The sequence below is a fragment of the Oncorhynchus masou genome, chromosome 12 (assembly GCF_036934945.1).
Source record: "Oncorhynchus masou masou isolate Uvic2021 chromosome 12, UVic_Omas_1.1, whole genome shotgun sequence".
NCBI classification, from domain to species: domain Eukaryota; kingdom Metazoa; phylum Chordata; class Actinopteri; order Salmoniformes; family Salmonidae; genus Oncorhynchus; species Oncorhynchus masou.
Window position 1 is genome coordinate 95816039 of NC_088223.1, and position 13678 is coordinate 95829716.

Here is a 13678-nt window from a genome sequence, read left to right on the forward strand (position 1 = left end):
TTGGTGTGTTCTCCACAGGGCTGTCCATCCTCCCCTCATAGTGTTGGTGTGTTCTCCACAGGGCTGTCCATCCTCCTCTCATAGTGTTGGTGTGTTCTCCACAGGGCTGTCCATCAACCTCTCATAGTGTTGGTGTGTTCTCCACAGGGCTGTCCATCCTCCTCTCATAGTGTCGGTGTGTTCTCCACAGGGCTGTCCATCCTCCCCTCAAAGTGTTGGTGTGTTCTCCACAGGGCTGTCCATCCTCCTCTCATAGTGTTGGTGTGTTCTCCACAGGGCTGTCCATCCTCCTCTCATAGTGTTGGTGTGTTCTCCACAGGGCTGTCCATCCTCCTCTCATAGTGTTGGTGTGTTCTCCACAGGGCTGTCCATCCTCCTCCTCTCATAGTGTTGGTGTGTTCTCCACAGGGCTGTCCATCCTCCTCCTCTCATAGTGTTGGTGTGTTCTCCACAGGGCTGTCCATCCTCCCCTCATAGTGTTGGTGTGTTCTCCACAGGGCTGTCCATCCTCCCCTCATAGTGTTGGTGTGTTCTCCACAGGGCTGTCCATCCTCCTCTAATAGTGTTGGTGTGTTCTCCACAGGGCTGTCCATCCTCCCCTCATAGTGTTGGTGTGTTCTCCACAGGGCTGTCCATCCTCCTCTCATAGTGTTGGTGTGTTCTCCACAGGGCTGTCCATCCTCCTCTCATAGTGTTGGTGTGTTCTCCACAGGGCTGTCCATCCTCCTCTCATAGTGTTGGTTTGTTCTCCACAGGGCTGTCCATCCTCCCCTCATAGTGTTGGTGTGTTCTCCACAGGGCTGTCCATCCTCCCCTCATAGTGTTGGTGTGTTCTCCACAGGGCTGTCCATCCTCCTCTAATAGTGTTGGTGTGTTCTCCACAGGGCTGTCCATCCTCCTCTCATAGTGTTGGTGTGTTCTCCACAGGGCTGTCCATCCTCCTCTCATAGTGTTGGTGTGTTCTCCACAGGGCTGTCCATCCTCCTCTCATAGTGTTGGTGTGTTCTCCACAGGGCTGTCCATCCTCCCCTCATAGTGTTGGTGTGTTCTCCACAGGGCTGTCCATCCTCCTCTCATAGTGTTGGTGTGTTCTCCACAGGGCTGTCCATCCTCCTCCTCTCATAGTGTTGGTGTGTTCTCCACAGGGCTGTCCATCCTCCTCTCATAGTGTTGGTGTGTTCTCCACAGGGCTGTCCATCCTCCCCTCATAGTGTTGGTGTGTTCTCCACAGGGCTGTCCATCATCCTCTCATAGTGTTGGTGTGTTCTCCACAGGGCTGTCCATCCTCCTCTCATAGTGTTGGTGTGTTCTCCACAGGGCTGTCCATCCTCCTCTCATAGTGTTGGTGTGTTCTCCACAGGGCTGTCCATCCTCCTCTCATAGTGTTGGTGTGTTCTCCACAGGGCTGTCCATCCTCCTCCTCTCATAGTGTTGGTGTGTTCTCCACAGGGCTGTCCATCCTCCCCTCATAGTGTTGGTGTGTTCTCCACAGGGCTGTCCATCCTCCTCTCATAGTGTTGCTTTGTTCTCCACAGGGCTGTCCATCCTCCCCTCATAGTGTTGCTTTGTTCTCCACAGGGCTGTCCATCCTCCTCTCATAGTGTTGGTGTGTTCTCCACAGGGCTGTCCATCCTCCTCTCATAGTGTTGGTGTGTTCTCCACAGGGCTGTCCATCCTCCTCTCATAGTGTTGGTGTGTTCTCCACAGGGCTGTCCATCCTCCTCTCATAGTGTTGGTGTGTTCTCCACAGGGCTGTCCATCCTCCTCCTCTCATAGTGTTGGTGTGTTCTCCACAGGGCTGTCCATCATCCTCCTCTCATAGTGTTGGTGTGTTCTCCACAGGGCTGTCCATCCTCCTCTCATAGTGTTGGTGTGTTCTCCACAGGGCTGTCCATCCTCCTCTCATAGTGTTGGTGTGTTCTCCACAGGGCTGTCCATCCTCCTCTCATAGTGTTGGTGTGTTCTCCACAGGGCTGTCCATCCTCCCCTCATAGTGTTGGTGTGTTCTCCACAGGGCTGTCCATCCTCCTCTCATAGTGTTGGTGTGTTCTCCACAGGGCTGTCCATCCTCCTCTCATAGTGTTGGTGTGTTCTCCACAGGGCTGTCCATCCTCCTCTCATAGTGTTGGTGTGTTCTCCACAGGGCTGTCCATTCTCCTCTCATAGTGTTGGTGTGTTCTCCACAGGGCTGTCCATCCTCCTCTCATAGTGTTGGTGTGTTCTCCACAGGGCTGTCCATCCTCCTCTCATAGTGTTGGTTGGTTCTCCACAGGGCTGTCCATCCTCCTCTCATAGTGTTGGTGTGTTCTCCACAGGGCTGTCCATCCTCCTCTCATAGTGTTGGTGTGTTCTCCACAGGGCTGTCCATCCTCCTCTCATAGTGTTGGTGTGTTCTCCACAGGGCTGTCCATCCTCCTCCTCTCATAGTGTTGGTGTGTTCTCCACAGGGCTGTCCATCCTCCTCTCATAGTGTTGGTGTGTTCTCCACAGGGCTGTCCATCCTCCTCCTCTCATAGTGTTGGTGTGTTCTCCACAGGGCTGTCCATCCTCCTCTCATAGTGTTGGTGTGTTCTCCACAGGGCTGTCCATCCTCCTCTCATAGTGTTGGTGTGTTCTCCACAGGGCTGTCCATCCTCCCCTCATAGTGTTGGTGTGTTCTCCACAGGGCTGTCCATCCTCCTCTCATAGTGTTGGTGTGTTCTCCACAGGGCTGTCCATCCTCCTCTCATAGTGTTGGTGTGTTCTCCACAGGGCTGTCCATCCTCCTCTCATAGTGTTGGTGTGTTCTCCACAGGGCTGTCCATCCTCCTCTCATAGTGTTGGTGTGTTCTCCACAGGGCTGTCCATCCTCCCCTCATAGTGTTGGTGTGTTCTCCACAGGGCTGTCCATCCTCCTCTCATAGTGTTGCTTTGTTCTCCACAGGGCTGTCCATCCTCCCCTCATAGTGTTGCTTTGTTCTCCACAGGGCTGTCCATCCTCCTCTCATAGTGTTGGTGTGTTCTCCACAGGGCTGTCCATCCTCCTCTCATAGTGTTGGTGTGTTCTCCACAGGGCTGTCCATCCTCCTCTCATAGTGTTGGTGTGTTCTCCACAGGGCTGTCCATCCTCCTCCTCTCATAGTGTTGGTGTGTTCTCCACAGGGCTGTCCATCCTCCTCCTCTCATAGTGTTGGTGTGTTCTCCACAGGGCTGTCCATCATCCTCCTCTCATAGTGTTGGTGTGTTCTCCACAGGGCTGTCCATCCTCCTCTCATAGTGTTGGTGTGTTCTCCACAGGGCTGTCCATCCTCCTCTCATAGTGTTGGTGTGTTCTCCACAGGGCTGTCCATCCTCCTCTCATAGTGTTGGTGTGTTCTCCACAGGGCTGTCCATCCTCCCCTCATAGTGTTGGTGTGTTCTCCACAGGGCTGTCCATCCTCCTCTCATAGTGTTGGTGTGTTCTCCACAGGGCTGTCCATCCTCCTCTCATAGTGTTGGTGTGTTCTCCACAGGGCTGTCCATCCTCCTCTCATAGTGTTGGTGTGTTCTCCACAGGGCTGTCCATCCTCCTCTCATAGTGTTGGTGTGTTCTCCACAGGGCTGTCCATCCTCCTCTCATAGTGTTGGTGTGTTCTCCACAGGGCTGTCCATCCTCCTCTCATAGTGTTGGTTGGTTCTCCACAGGGCTGTCCATCCTCCTCTCATAGTGTTGGTGTGTTCTCCACAGGGCTGTCCATCCTCCTCTCATAGTGTTGGTGTGTTCTCCACAGGGCTGTCCATCCTCCTCCTCTCATAGTGTTGGTGTGTTCTCCACAGGGCTGTCCATCCTCCTCTCATAGTGTTGGTGTGTTCTCCACAGGGCTGTCCATCCTCCTCCTCTCATAGTGTTGGTGTGTTCTCCACAGGGCTGTCCATCCTCCCCTCATAGTGTTGGTGTGTTCTCCACAGGGCTGTCCATCCTCCTCCCCTCATAGTGTTGGTGTGTTCTCCACAGGGCTGTCCATCCTCCTCTCATAGTGTTGGTGTGTTCTCCACAGGGCTGTCCATCCTCCTCTCATAGTGTTGGTTGGTTCTCCACAGGGCTGTCCATCCTCCTCTCATAGTGTTGGTGTGTTCTCCACAGGGCTGTCCATCCTCCTCTCATAGTGTTGGTGTGTTCTCCACAGGGCTGTCCATCCTCCTCTCATAGTGTTGGTTGGTTCTCCACAGGGCTGTCCATCCTCCTCTCATAGTGTTGGTGTGTTCTCCACAGGGCTGTCCATCCTCCTCTCATAGTGTTGGTGTGTTCTCCACAGGGCTGTCCATCCTCCTCTCATAGTGTTGGTGTGTTCTCCACAGGGCTGTCCATCCTCCTCTCATAGTGTTGGTGTGTTCTCCACAGGGCTGTCCATCCTCCTCTCATAGTGTTGGTGTGTTCTCCACAGGGCTGTCCATCCTCCTCTCATAGTGTTGGTGTGTTCTCCACAGGGCTGTCCATCCTCCTCCCCTCATAGTGTTGGTGTGTTCTCCACAGGGCTGTCCATCCTCCTCTCATAGTGTTGGTGTGTTCTCCACAGGGCTGTCCATCCTCCTCTCATAGTGTTGGTGTGTTCTCCACAGGGCTGTTCATCCTCCTCTCATAGTGTTGGTGTGTTCTCCACAGGGCTGTCCATCCTCCTCTCATAGTGTTGGTGTGTTCTCCACAGGGCTGTCCATCCTCCTCTCATAGTGTTGGTGTGTTCTCCACAGGGCTGTCCATCCTCCTCTCATAGTGTTGGTGTGTTCTCCACAGGGCTGTCCATCCTCCCTCATAGTGTTGGTGTGTTCTCCACAGGGCTGTCCATCCTCCTCTCATAGTGTTGGTGTGTTCTCCACAGGGCTGTCCATCCTCCTCTCATAGTGTTGGTGTGTTCTCCACAGGGCTGTCCATCCTCCCCTCATAGTGTTGGTGTGTTCTCCACAGGGCTGTCCATCCTCCTCTCATAGTGTTGGTTGGTTCTCCACAGGGCTGTCCATCCTCCTCTCATAGTGTTGGTTGGTTCTCCACAGGGCTGTCCATCCTCCCCTCATAGTGTTGGTGTGTTCTCCACAGGGCTGTCCATCCTCCTCCTCTCATAGTGTTGGTGTGTTCTCCACAGGGCTGTCCATCCTCCTCTCATAGTGTTGGTGTGTTCTCCACAGGGCTGTCCATCCTCCCCTCATAGTGTTGGTGTGTTCTCCACAGGGCTGTCCATCCTCCCCTCATAGTGTTGGTGTGTTCTCCACAGGGCTGTCCATCCTCCCCTCATAGTGTTGGTGTGTTCTCCACAGGGCTGTCCATCCTCCTCTCATAGTGTTGGTGTGTTCTCCACAGGGCTGTCCATCCTCCTCTCATAGTGTTGGTGTGTTCTCCACAGGGCTGTCCATCCTCCTCCTCTCATAGTGTTGGTGTGTTCTCCACAGGGCTGTCCATCCTCCCCTCATAGTGTTGGTGTGTTCTCCACAGGGCTGTCCATCCTCCTCTCATAGTGTTGTTGTGTTCTCCACAGGGCTGTCCATCCTCCTCTCATAGTGTTGGTTGCTCCACAGGGCTGTCCATCCTCCTCTCATAGTGTTGGTGTGTTCTCCACAGGGCTGTCCATCCTCCCCTCATAGTGTTGGTGTGTTCTCCACAGGGCTGTCCATCCTCCTCCTCTCATAGTGTTGGTGTGTTCTCCACAGGGCTGTCCATCCTCCCCTCATAGTGTTGGTGTGTTCTCCACAGGGCTGTCCATCCTCCTCTCATAGTGTTGGTGTGTTCTCCACAGGGCTGTCCATCCTCCTCTCATAGTGTTGGTGTGTTCTCCACAGGGCTGTCCATCCTCCTCTCATAGTGTTGGTGTGTTCTCCACAGGGCTGTCCATCCTCCCCTCATAGTGTTGGTGTGTTCTCCACAGGGCTGTCCATCCTCCCCTCATAGTGTTGCTTTGTTCTCCACAGGGCTGTCCATCCTCCCCTCATAGTGTTGGTGTGTTCTCCACAGGGCTGTCCATCCTCCTCTCATAGTGTTGCTTTGTTCTCCACAGGGCTGTCCATCCTCCTCCCTCATAGTGTTGCTTTGTTCTCCACAGGGCTGTCCATCCTCCTCTCATAGTGTTGGTGTGTTCTCCACAGGGCTGTCCATCCTCCCCTCATAGTGTTGGTGTGTTCTCCACAGGGCTGTCCATCCTCCCCTCATAGTGTTGGTGTGTTCTCCACAGGGCTGTCCATCCTCCTCTCATAGTGTTGGTGTGTTCTCCACAGGGCTGTCCATCCTCCCCTCATAGTGTTGGTGTGTTCTCCACAGGGCTGTCCATCCTCCCCTCATAGTGTTGGTGTGTTCTCCACAGGGCTGTCCATCCTCCCTCATAGTGTTGGTGTGTTCTCCACAGGGCTGTCCATCCTCCTCTCATAGTGTTGGTGTGTTCTCCACAGGGCTGTCCATCCTCCTCTCATAGTGTTGGTGTGTTCTCCACAGGGCTGCCCATCCTCCTCTCATAGTGTTGGTGTGTTCTCCACAGGGCTGTCCATCCTCCTCTCATAGTGTTGGTGTGTTCTCCACAGGGCTGTCCATCCTCCCCTCATAGTGTTGGTGTGTTCTCCACAGGGCTGTCCATCCTCCCCTCATAGTGTTGCTTTGTTCTCCACAGGGCTGTCCATCCTCCCCTCATAGTGTTGCTTTGTTCTCCACAGGGCTGTCCATCCTCCCCTCATGCCTCTCTCATCAGTTCCACTTTGTGAACATCAATAAAAGCTGGACTGAAGCTCAGAGTTACTGCAGACAGAACCACACTGACCTGGCCTCCATAGACGACATGGCAGATATGAACAGGCTCAAAAACACAGTAAAGGCTGAGTTATTAACTGTACCAGCCTGGATAGGGTTGTATAACACCAGCTGGAGGTGGTCTCTGGGAGACACAGAATTAGGGAAGGTAGGGTTTTGGGACGCAGGCCAACCAAATAATGGAAACAACAATGAGTCCTGTGTGTGGATGAAAAATGGGCTTTGGCATGATGCGAACTGTGGTGAACAACATCATTTTGTCTGCTATGGTGAGTTCCCCTGTCAGTCATCTCCCCTGTCAGTCATCTCCCCTGTCAGTCATCTCCCCTGTCAGTCATCTCCCTGTCAGTCAGCTCCCCTGTCAGTCATCTCCCCTGTCAGTCATCTCCCCTGTCAGTCATCTTCCCCGTCAGTCATCTCCCCTGTCAGTCATCTCCCCTGTCAGTCATCTCCCCTGTCAGTCATCTTCCCCGTCAGTCATCTCCCCTGTCAGTCATCTCCCCTGTCAGTCATCTCCCCTGTCAGTCATCTCCCCTGTCAGTCATCTCCCCTGTCAGTCATCTTCCCTGTCAGTCATCTCCCCTGTCAGTCATCTCCCTGTCAGTCATCTCCCTGTCAGTCATCTCCCCTGTCAGTCATCTCCCCTGTCAGTCATCTTCCCCGTCAGTCATCTCCCCTGTCAGTCATCTCCCCTGTCAGTCATCTCCCCTGTCAGTCATCTCCCCTGTCAGTCATCTCTCCTGTCAGTCATCTCCCCTGTCAGTCATCTCCCCTGTCAGTCATCTCCCCTGTCAGTCATCTCTCCTGTCAGTCAGCTCCCCTGTCAGTCAACTCCCCTGTCAGTCATCTCCCTGTCAGTCATCTCTCCTGTCAGTCATCTCCCCTGTCAGTCATCTCCCCTGTCAGTCATCTCCCCTGTCAGTCATCTCCCCTGTCAGTCATCTCTCCTGTCAGTCATCTCCCCTGTCAGTCATCTTCCCTGTCAGTCATCTCCCCTGTCAGTCATCTCCCCTGTCAGTCATCTCCCCTGTCAGTCATCTCTCCTGTCAGTCATCTCCCCTGTCAGTCAGCTCCCCTGTCAGTCATCTCTCCTGTCAGTCAGCTCCCCTGTCAGTCATCTCCCCTGTCAGTCATCTCCCCTGTCAGTCATCTCTCCTGTCAGTCATCTCCCTGTCAGTCATCTCTCCTGTCAGTCATCTCTCCTGTCAGTCATCTCCCTGTCAGTCAACTCCCCTGTCAGTCATCTCTCCTGTCAGTCATCTCCCTGTCAGTCATCTCTCCTGTCAGTCATCTCCCTGTCAGTCATCTCTCCTGTCAGTCATCTCCCTGTCAGTCATCTCCCCTGTCAGTCATCTCTCCTGTCAGTCATCTCCCCTGTCAGTCATCTCCCCTGTCAGTCATCTCTCCTGTCAGTCATCTCCCTGTCAGTCATCTCCCCTGTCAGTCATCTCCCTGTCAGTCATCTCCCCTGTCAGTCATCTTCCCTGTCAGTCATCTCCCCTGTCAGTCATCTCCCCTGTCAGTCATCTCCCCTGTCAGTCAACTCCCCTGTCAGTCATCTCCCCTGTCAGTCATCTCTCCTGTCAGTCATCTCCCCTGTCAGTCATCTCCCCTGTCAGTCATCTCTCCTGTCAGTCATCTCCCTGTCAGTCATCTCTCCTGTCAGTCATCTCTCCTGTCAGTCATCTCCCTGTCAGTCATCTCTCCTGTCAGTCATCTCCCCTGTCAGTCATCTCCCCTGTCAGTCATCTCCCCTGTCAGTCATCTCCCCTGTCAGTCATCTCTCCTGTCAGTCATCTCCCCTGTCAGTCATCTCTCCTGTCAGTCAACTCCCCTGTCAGTCATCTCCCCTGTCAGTCATCTCCCCTGTCAGTCATCTCCCCTGTCAGTCATCTCTCCTGTCAGTCATCTCCCTGTCAGTCATCTCCCTGTCAGTCATCTCTCCTGTCAGTCATCTCCCTGTCAGTCATCTCCCCTGTCAGTCATCTTCCCTGTCAGTCATCTCCCCTGTCAGTCATCTCCCCTGTCAGTCATCTCCCTGTCAGTCATCTCCCCTGTCAGTCATCTTCCCTGTCAGTCATCTCCCCTGTCAGTCATCTCCCCTGTCAGTCATCTCCCCTGTCAGTCATCTCCCCTGTCAGTCATCTCTCCTGTCAGTCATCTCCCCTGTCAGTCAGCTCCCCTGTCAGTCATCTCTCCTGTCAGTCAGCTCCCCTGTCAGTCATCTCCCCTGTCAGTCATCTCCCCTGTCAGTCATCTCTCCTGTCAGTCATCTCCCTGTCAGTCATCTCTCCTGTCAGTCATCTCTCCTGTCAGTCATCTCCCTGTCAGTCAACTCCCCTGTCAGTCATCTCTCCTGTCAGTCATCTCCCTGTCAGTCATCTCTCCTGTCAGTCATCTCCCTGTCAGTCATCTCTCCTGTCAGTCATCTCCCTGTCAGTCATCTCTCCTGTCAGTCATCTCCCTGTCAGTCATCTCTCCTGTCAGTCATCTCCCCTGTCAGTCATCTCCCCTGTCAGTCAACTCCCCTGTCAGTCATCTCCCCTGTCAGTCATCTCTCCTGTCAGTCATCTCCCCTGTCAGTCATCTCCCCTGTCAGTCATCTCTCCTGTCAGTCATCTCCCTGTCAGTCATCTCTCCTGTCAGTCATCTCCCTGTCAGTCAACTCCCCTGTCAGTCATCTCCCCTGTCAGTCATCTCTCCTGTCAGTCAACCTTTTCACTGTCTGTCCTTCCATCTTTCTGGTTGTCAACCAGTCAAACACCAAAGAGTTTGGATTCAGTCAACAGATTGATATTTTATTTATTATTATTTATTCTACCGGTTTATTTCCAGACATGTGTTTGTCTGTATGAACTTGTCTTCATTGTATCAGGTTTATTTATATCTCTTCTCTTCTTATATTCCTTCTGTTCTTTCAAATAGACAAAACTCTCACTTGTCAGTACATCCTCGTCACTGAAGAGAAGACTTGGAGTGAGGCTCAGCGCTACTGTCAGAAGAACCATAAGGACCTGGCCAGTGTGTTGAGTGAAGCAGATAATAACACCATACAGAAGGCCATACAGAACACCATACAGCAGGCCATACAGGCAAGCTCACTCCACTTCAACTAATTTGTTTTGCACTTTGAGCACCGTGTTAAAATCATAATCAGCATTTTCAAAACATTGACAGGGAGAGGTGGTGTGGATCGGCCTGTATAGAGACTGGAGGTGGTCTGACCAGAGTGGCTCAACCTTCAGAAACTGGATGGCAGGCGAGCCAAACGGGGCAGCTGAGGGAAAAAAAGCATGGAGAGCTCTGTGTGGAAGTTAAGTTCCCATCTGGAGAGTGGAATGATCACAGCTGTATCACCAAAAATCATTTTATCTGCTATGATGGTGAGGGGAGAAGGGGGGGGGTGGGGGTTAGATACATATTCATTAAAAAAATGCAAATTTACTTTAGAATGAAAGTTATTTGGTGAATATTCAGCATGAATCTCCATATCTGTCTCTTCCTCCAGATAAACTGGTTCTGGTTTCAGAGAACAAGACGTGGTCAGAAGCCTTGAGGTACTGCAGAGACCGGGACATGGAGCTGGTGTCTGTCCACAACCACAGCATTCAGCACTGGGTCCGACAGAAAGCCAAGATGGCCTCCAGTCCCTTCGTCTGGCTGGGCCTGAGGTACACCTGCACTCTGGACTTCTGGTTCTGGGTCAGTGGAGAAGAGTCCTGCTACCACAACTGGGCTGACGGGGAGGGCTACAACACCAGCAAGGAGCAGTCTGGGAACACGGGGGCCATAGAGAGAGACGGGGGGAAGTGGGTGGCCCTGCCTGAGACTGAGAGATTCAACTTCATCTGCAGCAAAGTGTGATGGTCAGATTTAATCTGTTTTTAATCTCTCAATTCAATGTGCTTTATTGGCATGATGTAACAATGTACATATTGCCAAAGATTACTTTGGATATTTACAATATTAATATAATAAGAATCTAAATGTCAACAATAACAACAATAACCAAGGGTCACAATAACCAACACATTGAACAATAACAATAAGCATACAGTAGAGGACATGAGCAGGTTGATTGGTCTGTCAGACACTGTCCCTCATCTTATGGCAGGCAGCAATGTAGTGAGCTGCCAACCCACAGCTCTCTGCGTCCTCCCCCAACATGACGGGTAGCCTACTCTCATCAGAGAGGTCTCGCTCTCTCTCTGCGTCCTCCCCCAACAGGACGGGTAGCCTACTCTCATCAGAGAGGTCTCTCTCTCTCTCTGCGTCCTCCCCCAACAGGACGGGTAGCCTACTCTCATCAGAGAGGTCTCTCTCTCTCTCTGCGTCCTCCCCCAACAGGACGGGTAGCCTATCCTCATCAGAGAGGTCTCTCTCTCTGCGTCCTCCCCCAACAGGACGGGTAGCCTACTCTCATCAGAGAGGTCTCTCTCTCTCTCTGCGTCCTCCCCCAACAGGACGGGTAGCCTACTCTCATCAGAGAGGTCTCTCTCTCTGCGTCCTCCCCCAACAGGACGGGTAGCCTACTCTCATCAGAGAGGTCTCTCTCTCTCTGCGTCCTCCCCCAACAGGACGGGTAGCCTACTCTCATCAGAGAGGTCTCTCTCTCCGTCCTCCCCCAACAGGACGGGCAGCCTACTCTCATCAGAGAGGTCTCTCTCTCTCTGCGTCCTCCCCCAACAGGACGGGTAGCCTACTCTCATCAGAGAGGTCTCTCTCTCTCTCTGCGTCCTTCCCCAACAGGACGGGTAGCCTATCCTCATCAGAGAGGTCTCTCTCTCTGCATCCTCCCCCAACAGGACGGCTAGCCTACTCTCATCAGAGAGGTCTCTCTCTCTCTCTGCGTCCTCCCCCAACAGGACGGGTAGCCTACTCTCATCAGAGAGGTCTCTCTCTCTCTCTGCGTCCTCCCCCAACAGGACGGGTAGCCTATCCTCATCAGAGAGGTCTCTCTCTCTCTCTGCGTCCTCCCCCAACAGGACGGGTAGCCTACTCTCATCAGAGAGGTCTCTCTCTCTCTCTGCGTCCTCCCCCAACAGGACGGGTAGCCTACTCTCATCAGAGAGGTCTCTCTCTCTCTCTGCGTCCTCCCCCAACAGGACGGGTAGCCTACTCTCATCAGAGAGGTCTCTCTCTCTCTCTGCGTCCTCCCCCAACAGGACGGGTAGCCTATCCTCATCAGAGAGGTCTCTCTCTCTCTCTGCGTCCTCCCCAACAGGACGGGTAGCCTATCCTCATCAGAGAGGTCTCTCTCTCTCTCTGCGTCCTCCCCCAACAGGACGGGTAGCCTATCCTCATCAGAGAGGTCTCTCTCTCTCTGCGTCCTCCCCAACAGGACGGGTAGCCTATCCTCATCAGAGAGGTCTCTCTCTCTCTCTGCGTCCTCCCCCAACAGGACGGGTAGCCTACTCTCATCAGAGAGGTCTCTCTCTCTCTCTGCGTCCTCCCCCAACAGGACGGGTAGCCTATCCTCATCAGAGAGGTCTCTCTCTCTCTCTGCGTCCTCCCCCAACAGGACGGGTAGCCTACTCTCATCAGAGAGGTCTCTCTTTCTCTCTGCGTCCTCCCCCAACAGGACGGGTAGCCTACTCTCATCAGAGAGGGTCTCTCTCTCTGCGTCCTCCCCAACAGGACGGGTAGCCTACTCTCATCAGAGAGGTCTCTCTCTCTCTCTGCGTCCTCCCCCAACAGGACGGGTAGCCTACTCTCATCAGAGAGGTCTCTCTCTCTCTCTCTGCGTCCTCCCCCAACAGGGCGGGTAGCCTACTCTCATCAGAGAGGTCTCTCTCTCTTTCTGCTGCCTCCCCCAACAGGGCGGGTAGCCTACTCTCATCAGAGAGGTCTCTCTCTCTTTCTGCTGCCTCCCCCAACAGGGCGGGTAGCCTACTCTCATCAGAGAGGTCTCTCTCTCTCTCTGCGTCCTCCCCCAACAGGACGGGTAGCCTACTCTCATCAGAGAGGTCTCTCTCTTTCTGCTGCCTCCCCCAACAGGGCGGGTAGCCTACTCTCATCAGAGAGGTCTGTCACGACTTCTTCCGAAGTCGTTGCCTCTCCTTATTCGGGCGGTGATCGGCGTTCGACGTCACCGGTCTTCTAGCCATCATTGATTATTTTTTCATTTTCCATTGGTTTTGTCTTGTCTTCCCACACACCTGTTTTCAATCCCATTCATTACCTGTTGTGTATTTAACCCTCTGTTTCCCCTCATGTCTTTGTCAGAGATTGTTTATTGTCAGTGTAGTGTGATGTTGTATAGGTGCGCGTCGGGTCCTCGTACCCATGTTTGTTTGTGTACATTTAGTGTTATGGAGCATACTCCGTTAACTTTATTAAAAGACTCCATTTTACACTCCGTTTGACTCTCCTGCGCTTGACTTCCCTGCCACCTATATGCATGTTGATTTTAAATTAGTGCTAAATTACATTAGCTGCAACATGGACTAAAATCATGGACTAAATAAAGGTGGTAGAACTTTGGTATTAAAGTCAGTATCTTCTAAAACCACTGGTCCAACATTCAGGAAATTAAGGGTACAGACTTAAAGGGAACATAAAGAAGAGGACTGGCCACCCCTCATAGCCTGGTTCCTCTCTTGGTTTCTTCCTAGGTTCTGGCCTTTCTACGGAGTTTTTCCTAGCCACCGTTCTACTACACCTGCATTGCTTGCTGTTTGGGGTTTTAGGCTGGGTTTCTGTACAGAACTTTGTGACATCAGCTGATGTAAGAAGGGCTATATAAATACATTTGCTTTGATTTGATAAAGCATTAAGGGACCTTAAATCATTAAGGGAACTTGAATCACTACATTTTACATTTACATTTAAGTCATTTGGCAGACGCTCTTATCCAGAGCGACTTACAAATTAAGGGAACTTGAATCACTGAGGGAACTTGAATCACTGAGGGAACATAAATCTTTAAGGGAACAT

At 52.5% G+C, this 13678-nt stretch overlaps 2 protein-coding genes across 2 annotated transcripts in view; both read left to right on the plus strand.

Annotated features, from left to right (window-relative positions):
* LOC135549442 (C-type lectin lectoxin-Phi1-like) overlaps nucleotides 1-10024 on the plus strand; it is a gene marked incomplete at its 3' end in the record, with an annotated part of 13205 nt that extends 3181 nt beyond the window's left edge. The window contains exons 3-5 of the mRNA XM_064979410.1: nucleotides 6649-7011; nucleotides 9668-9834; nucleotides 9920-10024. Of these exons, the coding sequence (XP_064835482.1) occupies nucleotides 6649-7011; nucleotides 9668-9834; nucleotides 9920-10024 (635 nt within the window). The remainder of the gene's footprint in view (nucleotides 1-6648; nucleotides 7012-9667; nucleotides 9835-9919) is intronic.
* A 19-nt stretch (nucleotides 10025-10043) lies between these two features.
* On the plus strand, nucleotides 10044-11115 carry LOC135549257 (low affinity immunoglobulin epsilon Fc receptor-like). Its single transcript, XM_064979283.1, has 2 exons — nucleotides 10044-10125; nucleotides 10251-11115. Exon 2 carries the CDS (start codon nucleotides 10319-10321, stop codon nucleotides 10604-10606), a length of 288 nt encoding a protein of 95 aa, XP_064835355.1. The 5' UTR covers nucleotides 10044-10125; nucleotides 10251-10318; the 3' UTR covers nucleotides 10607-11115.
* Nucleotides 11116-13678: the final 2563 nt, after the last annotated feature.

Bases quoted from the DNA above. Each gene is read 5' to 3' on its own strand.
- LOC135549257 (XM_064979283.1), top strand. From the start codon at position 10,319: ATGGAGCTGGTGTCTGTCCACAACCACAGCATTCAGCACTGGGTCCGA.